At 40.1% G+C, this 18,496-nt stretch overlaps 1 protein-coding gene across 1 annotated transcript in view; it reads left to right on the forward strand.

Annotated features, from left to right (window-relative positions):
• Positions 1-18,496, forward strand: part of grin2da (glutamate receptor, ionotropic, N-methyl D-aspartate 2D, a) — a 190,880-nt gene that overhangs the window by 145,000 nt on the left and 27,384 nt on the right. The window contains exons 12-15 of the mRNA XM_067521543.1: positions 9,467-9,592; positions 12,445-12,557; positions 15,795-15,911; positions 17,105-17,265. Coding sequence (XP_067377644.1) covers positions 9,467-9,592; positions 12,445-12,557; positions 15,795-15,911; positions 17,105-17,265 — 517 coding nt within the window. The remainder of the gene's footprint in view (positions 1-9,466; positions 9,593-12,444; positions 12,558-15,794; positions 15,912-17,104; positions 17,266-18,496) is intronic.

The raw sequence follows: 18,496 nt of genomic DNA on the forward strand, positions 1-18,496 counted from the left end.
TTAGCGCAAATTTTTTTTCATGGGTCATATATAATAAAGAGATATCTTTAAGTAACTGTATTAGCAATATATCCAAACTGACCTACAATACCATCTAACTCCATTCATATTACATTAGCAGTTCAACCAACACGTTAGTCAGTGGTAAGATTTATTCCTAATCACCAAATGTTACATGCCTACATGCTCATTTACATATGTGCAGGAAGGAAACTTGTTGTGCTCTACAACAAACTACAGCTACATCCATCTCGTCCGAAAACAATGTTGACTTTGCCCAAATGCTGAAGCAAATTTATAAGTTTGTAATAAAGTCAACAAAGAAGAAATTACCTTAAATAACACCTTCAATCCAACTTTGAATGGCTTCACGTACCTAATCAATGTACAGCATGATGATAACTAATGCAGGAAACGTCAAAGGCACCTCACTTTAAAAACGAATGGATTTAATATCTGTTCCACAATAAGCAAAGCTTTAGTGTAAGTGTGCCTGCTGGCGTCTCTGTTGCTCACATGTAAAAATGAATTTGAATACAGTATTACCACATTTAAATGATGCAAAATCTTCACCAATGTCATTTAACTGTTTTCCTGCAGCCCTTCCTTCTTCTGAAGACACCCCCAGTCCACTTCAAGACTCGACTTATAGTCCCCTTTCATAGACTGGATCTCTTCGTCCTCCTCCTTAAGGGATCTATTTCATACTTACACAGCTGCAGTAGTACATCTATCCAGCTGTCAGAGGAGATTTAGGAGACAATCTGAAACATGTCAAGGTTGGACGGAGATGCAGGGCTCCCAAAGCCGTTTTATCTTAAGACCCCCGGGCCACAGGGCGGATAGTGATTCCAGACTGTGACTTAGCCTGCTGGTGCGCGGGTACATGTAAATATGGTGTGTGTTGAGTAAAGGGGTGGGTTATTGGTCAGGAAAAAGAAAAGATGAAGGTCGGAGGTGGAAGAAACAATTAAGTGAGAAAGAGACAGTGAAGCCAGGAAGGAGGAAGGGCAATTGCTTCTGATGCAGGTGCCTCTCAGACAATCCTCTTAGGAGTCCAGCTAGAGCTGATTATAGAGCAGGAAGAAGAGATAGAGGGCAAGGGGCCTATAGTGAGAGGGGAAACAAAAAGAAAAGAACATAAGAGTGAACAATGCTCAAGTCTTCAAAGAATTTGATTGGCATCGGTGAGCGAGGACTGAAGCAAAGAAAACAAAGAAAACAAGTTACCTTTAGAGAAGCATGGTGACTTCCTGAGCTGCAAGTTTACGAAGAGGTCTGAACCTTGGCTGTAGCAGTTTTAATTAAATTGTCAGTTTTTTTGAGCTGTCAGTTTCATATCAGTTGACACAGTGGAGCCTTTGTAGGCTTGAGGTTGCCCAACTGCCACACAAGGGTCTCTCAGAGCCAGTTCTAAAGACACCCGTTTTCAGACCGTCTCTCCAGGGAAACAGTCACATAATTCAGAAGTGTCACACGCTAAATACAATACCAGTTGATAATGATTAAAATTTCCAGTTGTCAAGTTTAGAAATGGTCGAATGCAACAGTTTGATGAAAACATGTCGGAGGAAAGAGAACATTAAGTGTTGTCTGAAGTCTAAGCACTTGTGAAAGAGTATAAAATCTCCCCTTATACTAGTACATGCTGTTTTGGCACCTACGTTTGCGCCCCAACCTAGGTTTTGGTTATTCTTAGGGTGGGCACATTCTTAACAACTGTAGAGTCCATTTTCAAAGCGATTTGGTCTGCCTGAAGTTGGCTGCGTTTTACAAAGTTAGTTTATCTCCAGTCGACTGCTTTGTCCTCGCTTCTCCAGAAGCACAGCTTGTTTCGTGTTAGTTTTTTTTTCTTTCTTTTCGGCACTGGATGCACAAGCTGCTGGTTGTCGTCCATGTTTGTTGTTGTAACACAAGAATGAACGAGAATTTCTGATCTCGCGAGAATTTCAATTTTGCCTTCCTCCAACTGACTGAGTGTACAAAGACCTAAGATCCCTTAGAAACTTTTTATCTTGTTTCAATCAGTTTATTGTTGTCTTAATCAAAAATTTTATAATCAATATTCACATAGTTTTACTCTTGGTTTTGGAATCAGAATGAGCTTTTCTGGCCATTAAAAAAGGACATTTTGCATAATAGCTTTTGTTGAAGATTGTACTTTTTAAAGACTCAGTAATTTGTTAGCATATAGTTTATATTGTCTTTATTAACAAAAAACAATCCCACTTTATGCCCCGTTACAAACAGTGATATTGAGTCACCATGACAACCTACAACCTAGTAACCTACAGTTTATCATCTAAAAAAAAATGTCTGCTTTAACCCTTAAATTCACTCGTACTTTCTAAATGCTCTGCTGAATGCTCGGGGTACAAAGTCTCCTTCCTTCAGTTTTTCTCGCACTCGTCAGTTTCGGGAGCATGGAAACATTTTCTGTATCTGTTTAAATATTTAGTCTTTCCGAGCAGCCTATCTTCTAACCTGACACGGTGTGACACTGTAATCTTTTGCCATTGGACAGTTTGAGAACTCTCTCTTGTCCTTTCCTGCAACCGAGACACTTGTTAAGTCAGGATTTTTCTTTTTCCTTCCACAGAAGCAAAACATTATATAACACTACATGTAGCTGTCATGAGTTTTTTTGTTACTGTTTCTGGTCCGTCAGCTTTGCTTTATTTCAGAAACAATGTGGCATCAACAGTTCCTATGGTTCAGTAGGTAACGTTGCACCTTCTGCTGACCTGATAATGAGAAGGCATCTATTAGCTAGAGTATAGTAAAGTAAATAATATAATACTTTCCTGATGAAGGACAAAGAAGAGGTGGATAAGTGTGCATAAATGCAGTGGACTTCAAACTGGCAGTCAGTACTTTGTTTCCTCCCTTTCTAAGTTAAATTTAATTTCATTATCATCATTTAAATATAGAATTTCTGATGTTCTTATGCCTAAAACTAAGTATGTACATTTTGTACATGAACCTAAAACGATTGGACGTCAGTGTTTGTAGGTCATTTTGTAACTGAGACCATAGTGTACTGAATGTACTCGATTACATTTTTACATGGCAGGGTAACCATCGTCTCAGCCTACTAAAAGCTAGAAGGTCTTCTCTTGCATTTGCAATGTTTTTTCACAGTTTAAAATATTGTTATCATGCTATAACTTTGTTTATACACTTTTTGACAATTTTTCTGTTAGTTCTGATTATGAAAGAACAGTTGTAGCAGCTAAATGTGCAACGGCTACGTGAGCTTTAGGGTTAAGTTGGATCCTCTTATGTCATTTCAATGCAAGGTGAGATAAGTAAAAATATAACAACCTCCAGCCCTCTTTTATCCTTTCACAGGTCAGACCATCCTAATGTGTATTTATCCTCCTGCTGTCATTTTTTGCTCTCTCGATTTGTCTCCGTCTCCCTCCTGACATTAAATCCATTTTCTGTGCATTACTGACCTGACCTGATGAGTAAAAGTACTCTACATAGTGGTTGCTATTATGTGCATGCGAAAGTGGGAGGGCATGAAATTGCCAATTAATGTCGTTCGGAATCATTTAAAACGAGACTGGTCCATGTCTGGAGTATTTTTGTCTGCAGTAAAAATACATTTCAGCCAAAGGAATTAATTAAAGGGAATCTTAAAATTATTTTCAAATCACCACAAAGAAAAAAACTTGGTAAGCTAAACTCTAGGTATATTACTAAAACAGTTTTTTTCTTTGTGACGTATCAATGCCCCGCACAGCGAGCAGCTGTAGCGAGGGGTTGTTAAGAGCTTGTTGTTTTCCCTCAGAGATGAAAGTTTGCTGACTCGCTTGCCAAAACTAACTTTCTGCTAAGTTTGCCCCTCAAAGTATGTCAGGCGTAGTTTACAATCCATTCCAAACGTTTCTGAACAGCAAGGCTTATCCATTTGTTCCTGCTCTACACTGAAGACATACGCTGGGTTTAAGAAAAAAAGGTTCTGACTCTTGAGGTCCCGGGTTTAACTCCACCTGCTGGCAGTGGCCTTTCCATGTTCTTCCATGACGTGCATGTCAGGTTAATTGGGGACTGTAAATTGGTAGGTAAACCGTAGGTGATACTGTGAGTGTCTGTGTTGGCCCTGATTCAGCTCCCCAGAGAAACTAAACGGGTAAGAAGTAAAAGCTAATAGATACATAATAAAATAATTAAATAATTAAAAGATTAACTTCAAGTCATTTCTAAAATCTTTGTTTTACGATTTTTGCCATTTCAAAATGAGGGGATGCAAACCTTTGCACCCGACTATAGGAGAAGGCAAAATCCGAAGTGCATGATAAGTCTTTATATTAATATCTCAAACATTTATTTAATCAGCATTTATAAATCTAACTTAATCACCTCTGCAAGATCCTCACCACACTCGGTGAACGAGGAAATGAGACGAACTTAAAGGCCTTGTTACCAACAGAGAGATTCAGACAGAGAGAGACAACGGTGAAGCACCGACTAATACTGGATCGTGAAAACCATTTAGACTGCCAAGGAACCAGGAGGCAGGTGAAAATTGAACAAGTAAAGGGAAGCAAAAGAGGAGAGCATGTTAAGAGTGTGTGTGTGTGTGCGTGTGTGTGTGTGTGTGTGGGTTGGAAAGGACAGGCAGTAGCAGGACTGTCACTCAAAGATAAAAGCCTTTACAACCTGAAAGAGAAGCAAAACTCTCTGACCAAACAAACAGCCTGTGTTTCTGTAAGAGCATCATGAGAGTTTCTGAGACCACAGTGAATTTAGCCAAGTCCATTTAAAAGTCTAAACCTTTAGACAGAACCAGTCAGTCTGTGTATCGTAGAGAGGCTGATCAAATGTTCCACCTGTAGTAATATTCATCTTTGGGGAATCTTGGCACCTGACATCCTTCTCACAGCTAGTTTGCCATCAGCTGGTCACTGCGTATGGCAAAAAGTTCTTTTTAACACCTGACACAGCAGACTGCATTTCATTTGAGCACCTAATAAACTTCAGTTTTTTTTTTTTTTTTATTTCCTGTGGTGTATTTTTCGTTATGATTACTTTTTTTAATACTCTGCAGTCGTCTCATCACAAGTGTGTTGGCTCTGTCGGTTCATGCTGTGCCCGTAAAAATAAATTTGCCCTTAATAGACTCGCTTTGTAGAATAAGGATCAAACAAATAACGCAGATTATTTTTGCAGGACATCTAATCTAACAGGGGCTGATGTGATACAACATGAATCAAATGAGAACAACAAGGGAGGCGGGAGACAGCCCCACTTGGCTCGCTTTGCCTGGTGTTACCACGGTTTGCGGACGAATATTTTCAACTTCTAAATAAATATTAGTGTAATAGAATTTCAACTTGTGAATTTCGATAAAAGGGAACCAAATTAAACAAACAAGACAAACACGTTGCTCTTTATTCCTTATTTAAGCCGTAGCTTCTTTCTGTAGGTGTCTGTAAGCCCTTCACATTGTCTTGCAGGGATTTTAGCTTGTTTTTTTTCTATATCCTGTTGAAAATTTTATACCTTCTTTTTTTTATTTTTGCATGAACTTCCTGCTTCAGGTCCTTCTATAGGATTAGGGCAGCCCCTGTTTCCCAGAGGGTCGACTCATGAACAATAATTGTAGCCACTGCAAGACAGGCCTTTATCTTGCTGCAGATCACTCTGGATTCTTTGTGGCCCACATGCTTTTCTCTTGGTTCTCTGTAAAATCAGTGATGAACAATATGCAATTAGTTTTCATCATGTTAGAGTTAATTGCAGGGTGAACAAACTTACTTACTTAATGTTTTTGAGTGAAGCTATCTTAAAACAAGCAAGTACATTAGCAAATACAGTTTCCAGGAGCTTACCTTAAGTTGGTAATGTGGTCCAACCTAAAAGGGTTTGTGGTTTGAAAGACTGTACATACCACACTCAACTCGAAATGATTTTGTTGTTTGAAATAATGAGTTGGAGCACTTCATAGGCCTAAAGTACATTTTTAGGTACTGTAAACTGTTTTTGTAGCTGTGTAAAATAACTTCTAAGTGTACTACACTTAATAACTATTTGTAAGTGCAAACATAATTCCTATTCCAGTGTGTGATCTTTGCTGGAGACTAACAATGGTGTTACATTGTTCTCCATTTCAAACCTTTTACAGGCTGGTGAGCGTCAAAAACCCGTCTTCAGAAATCTCCTTTTTTTTTGAGCCACGACACACTTCTATAAACCCGACTTAGTCAGTGAAGGCCCCCTTTAAAACGGGGCTTCTGGGAGTGTGAATGACACTTGTAATGAATTGATAATCCTTAGGCTTCAAATAAGTTTGCCAAACAAATGTGGAAGCTGTAATCAGAGGTTCTAGACACTCATAAAGTTGCTAATTTGTCTTTCAAACTTTTACTGCGGCACTTGTAGATCAATAACACTGTTGACTCCCTCACATTGTGAAAATAAAAGTCATGAACAGAACAGCCACCAATATAGACACGACAGAGGTTTTACTTCCTGTAAAGTACTAGGAGCAGTAACCCTAGCTGGGAACACGTTGGCAAGAAAAATGAATATGTATTGTTTCCTATTTCCTGAGCTACTGCTCCGAAAATGCCCTGGAAAGCACTTAAACTGCATTAACCCCAACCATAACCCCATTCGCTCCAGTGGATCTGCACTGTGGTTGTAGCTGGCAGCTCCCAGGTGTGGGATGCTAGAGCTGGCATCGTTGACAAAGAGCATGTGTCTTCTGTTCACTTCCCCTGATTAAATATGGCAATTAAAATAGATCTACTGTTGTCCAAAATGGATATATAGCTGTGGGAATCCAACCAGCTGGACTGGCAGAGACGGCCCGTGAATGCAAAATAAAACAAGAAAGCTCCTCAAGACTTAAGTCTTAACTGCTGACAGCAGTTTTGAAAACGGCAGACTGCTGCCGTACACACCTCACCCTGTAGAGCAGAAGAAAATAAATCAAACCCAACCAATAGTGTTGGCGGCGCAGCACATAATTACTTACACGCCTATTCTGCCAAGGCAATTTTGATTGAACCACGGGGACATACAGTATGTGGCTGGATTGGGTCCAGCAGGCAGCATTTCCAGACTGGGGTGCAGAGTTATGCAGAGAAATTGAAAAATGAGCAGACCCCATGTATGTCATTAAATGCAGTGGTTGTTCCAGTGTTGTAAGCAGTGGAACAGCTCCTGAACACACATGTGCTGTTTCAGAATCTAAATATATATATTTACTAAAATGTTTCATGCACCATGTCAAACCCGGGGTGAGATGCTACTAGCACACTTTAACAGTGCAGCCTTTAGAGCATATTAACCCTGTCAGGCAGTGAGATTAATGGATAAATCCTGAGCCTGCTCCCTCATTGTACATCTCTCTGCAGGAGAGCGTCAACTAAAAGTCTCCGTGCAAACCGAGCTTGTTGCTCTCCGATATGTCAGCACACAGTTGAGTGTGATTTAGCGTCTCATGCTGGATGTAACACTGAGAGACGAAGGTGTTGATGAGTCGACCCAGCAGCTCGGCTCGTCTCCCCGGTGCCGCGTGGGTGCATTACAGTTGCCACCGGCGCTGTTGTCGGCGTCTGCGGCGAATCCCTCACTAATTTGTTAAATCTGAGAAGCGTCTGCTCGGTTTCTCAGCCGGCAAGACAGACCAGCACCCCTTACTTTAGAACGACATGATGGGGAGAGACCGAGACTTCCTGTTTACCTCCACCATTTAGTGCCAGACTGCTCATTTGCTTTGCTGTGCACTTTATGAATGGCCCAAACATCTGAAAGCAGATGAGTTTACATCCCACATCATTGCATCAGAAACAACACGTCAAACACGGAAACAAACGCGTCGGGGCTGCACGTTTTAAAAGGGTGACATAAAAATGATATACGCGTCGAAGCAACTCCCCTCAGCCCTTTCTTTTCAGCTGTCACGTCGCTGACACGAGCAGCTCTCAAAGTGTCCATCACTTACACAGCAGCTTATGTAAGCTGCAAAAACACTTCCATCTCTCTGAGTACCAATGCTGGCGCACTCTCTGACCCCGTCTGTCTTACATTACATCCCATTACCAAAAATAATTAAATAATAAATTAAAGAGAGAAGAAGTAGTTTTTCATTTGTTTCTCATTTACCGGCTCGGATTCACTGTGAGTCTGGCACAAATGAGGTGTGATCAACAGCTGACAGTGTCTCCGTACACAGAATCTTCCATGTTTTCACCATCAATCTTGCTGTGCTGCCTTTACTACTTATCATCACCTGCGATTTCAGATTATTGCATGAAATTAACTTTTTGGCCCTGTCAAAACAATCTATAACCCTCAAATAAATTCCTCGGAGAAGCCGTAGTTCCAGCACATTCTCATCCCACAGTGTCAGATATTGACGCTTCTGCCGCTTTGCACGTCCTCTGGCGTTTCATATCGACCCCACAGGGACCCTTTGTCGTTACTATTGGATGCTCCAGGAGCTCAATACATGGTGAAGTATTGTCATTAAAGTAAGAGAAAACAGGTCCATCAAGTCTCTACTGTAGTTTTTATATACAGTTGCTTGGATTTGGAAGTATTCACACTTTTTTCGATGCATTATTGTGCTGTAACTTTAATTTGAAAGGGGAAAATATATTTTGGATTATACAAAATATACATTTAACAAAATACCTAAAAACATACTCTTCTGTATTTTTGCAAATGTCTTGAACATTCAAGTGTCTCCTTGTCATGCTCACTGACTCTAGTAGTTCTCTCATGGTTGTGTTATGCTGCTGGGTCACACCGCGTTTGGTGTTGGGAGAATGTGGGCACCATCTTGCAACATTTCTATCCTCAGTCTTGGTAAGATGGAGTCTGACTTTCTGTCATGATTCTGAAAAGAAGTTGTCACAGTTGGTCAGTAGAAGAACGTTGCCTTTGGGAGGGCGACTGTAGCAGATCTTCCATGGAGCCACTGGAAAACTTTTCCAGTGTTTTTTTTTTTTTTTCCCCGAAAAACATCGCTTGCTGTTGCCCTTTTTCTTCCTCTTCATCCCTTCCAATCTTCATCAAATTCGAGGGATTTAAACAACTTTTTTTGCCAAACAAAACATACAGTATGCAGGTAGCTGTCACAGGAAACAATCTTCAGACTACACCCCAATACGTCGGACTTCGAACACGACGTGTTCAGTTTTTCCGCTTTGATCTGACAGGGCCCTCAGTTAGTGAGCTTTTGTTTCAAATGTGATTGGCCTCCAGCCGAAGGCAAACGGTGCAACATTTCTCAAACTGTTATTCATGGAATACATGAAACTATTCTCGCCTCAACAAGTCCTAAGTTAGTGGAGTGGGCGACGAATACGTGTTTAACCACTAACGCAGTCGCTTCCTGTCGCTTCCCTGTGTGATAAGTGGTGTTTTACAGATGACAGGCAAACCGTTTGAAACTTTATCTGATATTTGCACGTGTGTGTCTGTGTGTTTTCGTCGTTTATTGCAGAGCCCTACAGCCCGGCGGTGTGGGTGATGATGTTTGTGATGTGCCTGTCGGTGGTGGCTGTCACCGTCTTCATCTTCGAGTTCTTCAGCCCCGTGGGATACAATCGCAGCCTGCAGAGCGCCAAGAGTAAGAGACGCGTTCACTCCAGTGTCGGGCCGCCAATCAACCCACCGTTACCGCTCATTTCACTACTTTATTACCAACTTGTCACTTCGTCAGTTATGTAAGCGAGGGGGGGCTGATTTGAGGAGGGCGTTTGCTCAAATTATGCAAAGCCTACCCCCACCCCCCCCCCTTTTTTTTCTGACTGCACATGAGTCAAAACAATCACCCACAATGTGCCTTATTTATTTTTAATGAAACAAATTCTGACAGCGTGTTGATGCTTGATTTTGAAATTGTTTTTCAGTACTTGTCAGTTCATCATTTATTGTGCTTAGTGCCTGCTCCTCTCTGCTGGTACATTCATACAATTATTTGGAAAAATGTTATTTGTTACTTTGAAATAAATTGTCACAATTGGAATATTAATATATACAGTATGTGTATATATATAATATTATATTATATTGTATAATAATTTCTAGTTGTCACATCCTTAGTCTCTTCTGTGCTACTTTTGCTTCTGCTATAACTTTATTTAAATCTGATCTAATAATTGCTTTTTATTCCTACACAAAACTCCTAGAAACTGTATAAAATAGAATTAAGAATAAAAAAAAAAATCAACTCGCTAACTTTTAGCAGCTGAAGAAAATCATACCCCAGCTCTAATTCCCAGACATTTTTTAGCAGGTCATTAAAACTTTGAAAGCTAAAAAAGTGAGTTGACAGCGAAGGTGAACACATCCTCTTATTGTAATTTTAGTTTCAGTTTTATCCGTAGTTACTGCTCTGCCTGTTATTCAGTTGAAAGCACTCCCCATGAAAGCTTTTCTCCCTGTGAATTTTACGTTATTCTGAGCACCACAAATGAGACCTCATCCACCTCAGGATGGAGGCAGAAATATTAGATGGAAGTCTAAAACATGGACAAATTGTTCTCTAAAGAGGGGACCCGACCTTCTAAGTATTCGAGGCTGTGGCTAACAGCTAGGATGTTTTTTTTTTTTTTAATGATACATGTCAAGTGGCCGCATATAATGAAGTGCAATTTTTACATCGTACGGTGGTTCGGTAATGGTTTTCTGAATATTGGGATCCAGCCTTGAACTACCTTTGGTCATCACAAACGTGATTATGCTAAACCATTCAACATAATAACCCTCCTACCAAGTTTCCCCTCTATTTTCCATTTTCATTTTTTCATTCCTTCACGTCTCCTATTGAGTGGATGGATATATAGGGACATCGTTTTTTCAATGCGTGAAATTCTTGAGGAAGGCCCCTCCCCCTTCTTCATCTTCATCCCATCTAAACATTCCAATGCAAGTAGAGTTTCACACTGACGTCGCCACTGAAGACCAGCAGATCAGTGCGATTCAGGAGAGGCCAGCTTTGAATGACTGGCACCCTACAGTCCCGGCTTCACACTCTCTTCTTGGGTTACTGGCTTGACTTGTTTCCTCTTACCCAGGTTCAGAGTGTGCAACGCATGCCCCCCTTTTTGGCCGAGACAAAGACAACCGCTGACCTTCATCAGCAGCAGTTCTTTGATGCGGGCTTGGTGTATCTGCCCTAAAATGGGGTTGTGTTTTTTTTTTTTTATTTTATCCGACAGTGTAACCAGTGTCCTTCATGTAAGAGATGAATCTCCACATTTCAACTTCATTAATGAGGATTCAGTGTCCAGCATGAGGTAGTCTACTGCTTGCTTTAATCTTAAGACACTCCATATAGGCCATTCCTCTAGCATCTCTTTTTCTACTCTGTCTGCCCCCTTTGAACCTAAATACAAGACAGTTGTCCGTTCACTGTAGGGAAGATTGCCCCCTGTATTATTTTAGCGCAAGATCTTAATGGAAATTGTGATTGTTGTCCACAGTCTTTTGTGCACTTTAGGTTTTTTTTTTTTTTTTTGAGATTGAGGTTCTGTTTAAGGGAAAACTCAAGACTACTGCATAACATTTAGAGTAAAAAGAAACAGATCCTTCTCTGTTAACCAGGCGGCTGAAAAATAACTTTAAAAACAAGGTTTGTTTTCATGTATTGCGACTTTATTCTTAAAAAACTAAAAAACACTTCTAATGAAGTGAAAACCCTATTTCCTCTGAGACGTGGGAAGTTAATATTCCTACTGTGTCTTCTTCAACTCATTGTGATGCGCCAGGTTGTAATGGCCCCAATGCCACTTTGTTAATACAGACAACCCCCAGTGGTACTTATGATACTGCATTTAGAAACTGCCATGACCACAAGGGACAAATAGCCAATGTAACAAACACAAACAAGCAAAAGTAAGTGAAGTGAGTTTTAGGGTATTAATAATGTATTTTTTTAAATGAATGAAACTGTGATTTTATTAAGGGACAGTGTTTAAAAGTGACATTTATACATTTTGTGTAAAATGATTATTTCCTATTACACCAGCCCCTGACTTCCTCTGACCCTAACTTGCTGCTGTAACCTAAACACAACCAATAAAATGCTTTAATAAGAAATAAACTCGACATCATACTGCAGAATTGCATATTACTGCAGAAAAAGTAATGAATTATGTTCAGTATCAATGTATTTGCAACTATTCTCATGTTCACAGGAAACATCATGTGTCTAAAATTAGTTTCCTCTGGAAAACGTAATTGAGTTTGCAGAGCGGTTGTATAGGAACTTAATTTAATTTTAACTAATAAAATAAAAATAAAAAATAAAAACATCCTGGCTGTGTTTGAACACAGTGTCATGGATTTTATTTGTCTTATAATTTACCTGTAGAGATGCAGCGTGTTTTCATTTTCTTTGACTTTGGATGTGATGTTAGTTGCTCTTAATATCCTGAAAACTTTATTTCATTAACATACTCTTTCCCTGTCACTCAGAGTCAGGGGGCTCCAAGTTTACCATTGGGAAGTCAGTGTGGCTACTGTGGGCACTGGTCTTCAACAACTCTGTGCCTGTGGAGAATCCCAGAGGGACAACCAGCAAGATCATGGTAAAACACAACATTATCCCTCCTTGAATGAAAAGCAGTTTTAGACATGCACTGGAACCCTAGACATTACCCTGAGGAGTTCGTGTGTTTGAGCCCATGTATAAATAGAGAATGTGAACGTCATGCTGTGTTCTTTTTGAATGAGGGTCCCATCTTGTCACTGATACCGCAGAATCTTTTGTTGGGAGAAAAGAAATTAAACTTAGTAAAGCAGTTGTTACCAACCGCAGGGTCAATGCTTGACTCTCAGTTTCTCAAGGCTCCATGTCCAAGAGTCCATGTGTTCTTGGGTAAGAGCCTGATAAACCTGAACTGTAGGCTGCTTTGAACAAAGTGTTTAAGAAACTAATTTTAACTGTAGAAATTAAAGAGCCAAAGGCCCCAATGGTGTTTGGAAAAAGCAAAGACAATAAAAACACGAGCAACATTTAATTAGTTTTGTGCAAGATCAGCTAATTTGAGAACAGTTATACTTTCAAAGACAAGCACTATGTCCTACTATGGCAGCAGCACTGACCTACTGTGCAGGGGCGATTTGCTTTATTGGAATGAAGCACCAGTTGATTTAAACAATTCATAAAACCTTTTCAGAAATGATAATCTGTACGTAGGCAAATACTATATAAAGTGTTTGTTTATTGTCAGAAATGCCAAATATGTAATTCTCTACTAGTTTTAACTTAAAAAAATAATAATGAACAGGTGGAGAGAGTAAAAAAATCCATTGTTTGCCATCTACAAAACTCTATTGTGAAAAAAATCACCTTAAATGTTAAATTAAATAAATAAATAAGTAAATTATAAACTTTTTTAAATTTATATTGATAGTGATTTATTTTAGCTTTAGATTTGCTCGATTATTCTACAGCAGGTGCGTACCACCTTCTAACTGGCAGTAGGTGGCCAATCAGAATTTGAGGGTGGCCAGTGTCACACCAGTTCACCCCTCTGTCCCCGTCCCTGATACTGTGGTATAACTTTTGAGAATCATGACAGACAGTCACACCACAGCCTCCAATTCACCCACAGAAAGACGAAAGAAATGTCACAATTACCCACTTTCACCTACTTTCCTCAACAGTTACCACAGTGTGATGCCAGCTTGACATTTGAGCAGGTCATTGTGTGGAGAATACCCAATAAATGAATGGACATCCAAAGATGGTCACCCCATGACTCAGAGCACACAACCAAATTGTCATCGTCTTAATACGTCTCTGAACGTAGCAAACCCAGAGATTTCTTTGAAAACCACAATCTACATCTCCCTGTCTTGTTATTCTTGGAGGAAGGTAAACACTTAGTATGGCTGAATTGTTGCTTTTTTAAAAATTCAGACCTGATTCTCCAAAGATTCTTAAGAGTTTATATGTGAAAAGATTTTATAACTCATCATCTGAGCGAGTGAGAAATTGTTTGATATTTGATCGTAGTGAGTTTTCTCCCACATACCTGAACTTACCAAACTGTTCTGAGGAAAAAAACTAAAACATACAAGCTTTATGAGCCGGTGCAATCAGTTTCAGAGCGTTAATTCACTCGTTTCGCCATGGTGGTCTTTTAATACCTGCTGTTACTCTGTACGCTCCTGACATGAAAGTCTTGCTCCTTCTACTGCGGAGTAAAAAGCCACGGGAGCTAAAAAAAAAAAAACTTGAGGCATCTATTTGTTTTATTCCTTCTGACTGGCTGACTGCCAGAGAGCTATTCACAACAACCCCAATCATCTCAAGAGCTCATTAGCTGCTCCATAGGTTTTACAAAAGGGGGTCAGGAGGAGAGAGGCAAAGCCATTTGAAGTTCTTTTACTCTGGGAATGTTGTGCTTTCGAAGTAAAATGGAAATTTGCTTTATACACCAGCAAGCAGATGGAAAGCTTAATAGTCACGTAGCCCTTCAAACCCTCTCGCTTTTATTCAACTCTAAATTATTAAAATTCAAGAGATTTTCATTTTTTTACAGCAGCACCACTGCAAAGTTGATGCATCGCCAGATAAAATATCAGATCAGACAAGATTAGATAATAGATTTCATCTTTAACGTGAAAAACATTAATTACAGTAGCTCTTTTACTTTAAGAGGCAGAATGATACAATATTGCATAACAGGTAAAAGTTCAGTGTTAAAAAATTTACAACCACCTCTAAAACTAGACCAAATATACTAGCTGTCTTTGGGTAATTGCAGCAAAGTACAGATGTTTAAGGAACAATACAAGTATAGTATGTCTTCGTTCAATGGACAGATTGGAAATTGTTGACAAAAACAAACAAAATGCTGGTATTAGTACCTCATGTAAAACTAACCTTTATGCAGAAGAACAGTGAAACCCCATCTAAACTAAACACTGCAGTGCATAATCTTGCATAGTAATGACTTAGTGGGCCTGCTTGCATGTGGAGCAGGGGCCTACAGTACTGTAACACTGTACCGCAGCCTTAAATGGTGTAATAGTGTTCATAGCAGCAGAAGACTACTTTCCTGAGTCAATCTAATTTAAGCCGAACCAGGACATTGTTAGTTAAAGCCTAAACCTAACGCATATCTTATTCTAGGCGAACTCAACTAAACCGTGTTGTTTGCACTGTGCTAATTCTGTATTTTTGATGGAAAATCGTGCCACTATTCATGGCGCCCACCTGCAAATAGGTGCAACACCTGCTGCCATGACGGTGCTCTGTCAACAGAGGCTTCCATTCTTTTGTATTAGTGTGTGGGAACAAACCACATATGAGTGTTTCAGATTGGAAACCTGTTCCTAAACGTTTTAGGAATGTCTCTGTAGTTTACAGGCAGCCAGTTGTTAGCTCCTAGCTCCGAAATTTTCCAGACACACAATCTTTTGTGATTTAATATAAACAAGACGTGTTAATCTGAGTGTGTCAGGTATGCTGGTAGGCAAATGTTGCTTTTACAAATGTAGTTAAATGTCAGGAGGATTCTTGGCTTTCCTCACAGGACTCCCCAATCTCTCACTTAATTATTGCTGAACAGTAAATTTTACGTGTAAGGCAAAGAGAAATGCTGAGGTTGCGTCATTATTTTTTTATTTTTTGGAGGCTGAAGTGTCACTTTGACAAATACAACTCTACCCTGCGGGCAAGACAGAGCTTCAGCTGTGGGTTTAGCGGTAAAATGCCAAGAAGTGAAAATAGTGTCACTGGAATCTTAAAATACTTCCACACTTGTCAGACTCAACCCACATTGATCTGACTCCACCATACTCCCCCCCCTCAGGTGCTGGTGTGGGCCTTCTTTGCTGTCATTTTCCTGGCCTCCTACACTGCCAACCTGGCTGCCTTCATGATCCAGGAGGAGTACATCGACACGGTGTCGGGCCTGTCAGATAAGAAGGTAAGGTCTGAGAAGGATGCATGAATGGATAAACAGGAAGACTGACAGATGAGCAAGAAATTAAGCTTAGCAAGGATTCAGGATGCTGTATACATTAACATAATGTCACACTTTCCAAATAAGAACATTAGAGGCTTTTGTTAATCTCTAGAAGTAAACAGAACAGGACGAGAGAGAGAACAAAACGGAGATCAACTTCCAGAGGATTCGTTTGTTGCTTTCCTAGAAAATGGGTGGGCATCTTTAAGTTGAGTTGGCAGAAAAGGAATTAAAACACTGCATATACAACTCCAATTCCAAAGTTGGGACGATGTGTAAAACGTAAAGAAAACTAGAATGCAATGATTTGCAAATCTCATAAACCCATATTTCATTCACAATAAACGGAAACTGGTACATTTTACCATTTCATGGAAAATATGAGATCATTTTGAAGTTGATGGCATCAACACATCTCAGAAATGTTGGAACATGGGCAAGAAGAGGGTGGAAAAGTAATTGCCGCAATGGAGCAGCATTTGACAACTAATTAGATTAATTGGCAACAGGTCAGTAACATGACTCGGTTTTAAAAGGAGCATTTCAGGGAGGCAGAGCCTCTGAAATCGAAAAATGGGCCGAAGTTCACCAATCTGTGACAAACTGCATCTGAAAATGGTGGAAAATTTCAGAAGAATGTTCATTTGCTTCATCGTGAAACAAAAAATCCAGGAACAAAGGCCCAGGACTGTTGAGCAGCTAGAATCCTGCATCAGACAGGAATGGGACAAGATCCCTCTCCTAAAACTCCAGCAACTGGTCTCCTCACTTCCCAGACGTTTAAAGACAGTTGTTAAAAGAAGAGAGGATGCTGCACCATGGTAAACATCTCCCTCTTTCATCTTTCTTGAGATGTGTTGCTGCCATCACATTCAAAATGATTGTCTGTTTCTGATATGTTCTACTGATGAGATTTGGAAATCATTTCATTCCGTTTTTTTATTTAGGTTTTACACATCGTCCGAACTTCTTTGGAACTGGGGTTTGTTCATCTTAAAAAGTATTATATCCCATTTTGCACTTCGGGAAACTGCAGCCCTCTTTTGAATCTCGGTAGCAGTTCAACCTGCAGCAGAGTTCAGGTTCCCCCCCCACTTTTCTTAATCTCCCCCCTATTCCACTTTAAGCGTCACCCATCTTTTCTTCTCGTACAGTTCCAGCAGCCGCTCGACCAGTATCCACCGCTGCGCTTTGGTACTGTGCCAAACGGCAGCACAGAGGAGAACATCCGCTCCAACTATCCAAACATGCACCAGTATATGATCCGCCACAACCAGAAGGGTGTGGAGGAAGCCATTGACAACCTCAAGACCGGGTAGGAAGACTGATTCCATGCATGTATGAACTTAATCTCCAAGGTGAACTTATCAGAGCAGCTGTAATTTAAAGCATGTTACATCCTCATTAAAAGGCCATTAAAAGACAGTTCCAAACCACAGAAACAATCACAAACTGATGATTCAGCCATAAAGCTGAGCTGAGCTGCTGACTTAATTTGCTCGATTTATATTTTCTAGCATTTTGTTAGATACAGGAGTTCAAAGCTCCTACACCTGTGGTTCATTAATGCAGGTGTTTTCTGACAGTTATGCACCAGATTAGACCTTTTTGCAGGACTACAGTGCATTCAGAACGTTTTCAGACCCCCTTCTCTTTTTTGTGAAGCTTAACACAACAGTTTTTAAAAAATAATTATTTTTTTTCATTAATCTGCACTCACTACCCAATATGGAGAACATTATAAATGTCTTTAAAAGAATTTAAAACAAAAAAGTATTCAGACCGTTCACTCAGTACTCTGTTGAAGCACCTTTGGCAGCAATTACAGGTATTAGGCAACATGCTTTGCTTTACTCCATTCGACTTTCCTTCAACCCTGACCAGTCTCCCAATTCCTGCTGCTGAAAAACACCCCCACAGCATGATGCTGCCACCACCATGCTTCACTGTAGGGATGGTATTGGGCAGGTGATGAGCAGTGATTGTTTTAACATTCAGAATTTCAATCAAGTTCAATCTTGGTTTCATCAGTCCAGTGATTCCTGTTCGTCAAAGTCTGAGAGTCCTTCGGGTGCTCTTTTGGAAAACACTAAGCACACATATGTGTGTTTGGACTGAGAGAAGGCTTCTGTCTAGCCACTTTGCCATAAAGCCCAGATTGGTAGAGGGCTGCAATGTTGGTTGTCCTTCGGGAACTTTGTCCCAGGATCTCTGGATCTTAGTTAGCGTGACAATCGTCACCTCTCTTACTAAGGCCCTTCTCCCCTGATTGCTCAGTTCAACCAGGTAACTAGCTCTCGGTTGGAGTCCTGGTTGTGCCAAACATCTTCCATTTGCATTCTACTTTGCACTTTACACTTCCACTTTGCAGCAGAAAGTTTTTGTAGCCTTCACCAGGTCTGTGCCTTACAGTTTCTGAGCTCTGCGGGAAGTCCCTTTGACCTCATGGCTTTGTGAGGCCTTCTATAGAGAGGTGCCATATCAAGTCCAATCAATTAAAGTTAACACAGGTGGACTCCAGCCAAAGTCTATAAGCATCTCAGCAA

This window comes from Channa argus, chromosome 1 (assembly GCF_033026475.1).
Source record: "Channa argus isolate prfri chromosome 1, Channa argus male v1.0, whole genome shotgun sequence".
Classification (NCBI taxonomy): Eukaryota; Metazoa; Chordata; class Actinopteri; order Anabantiformes; family Channidae; genus Channa; species Channa argus.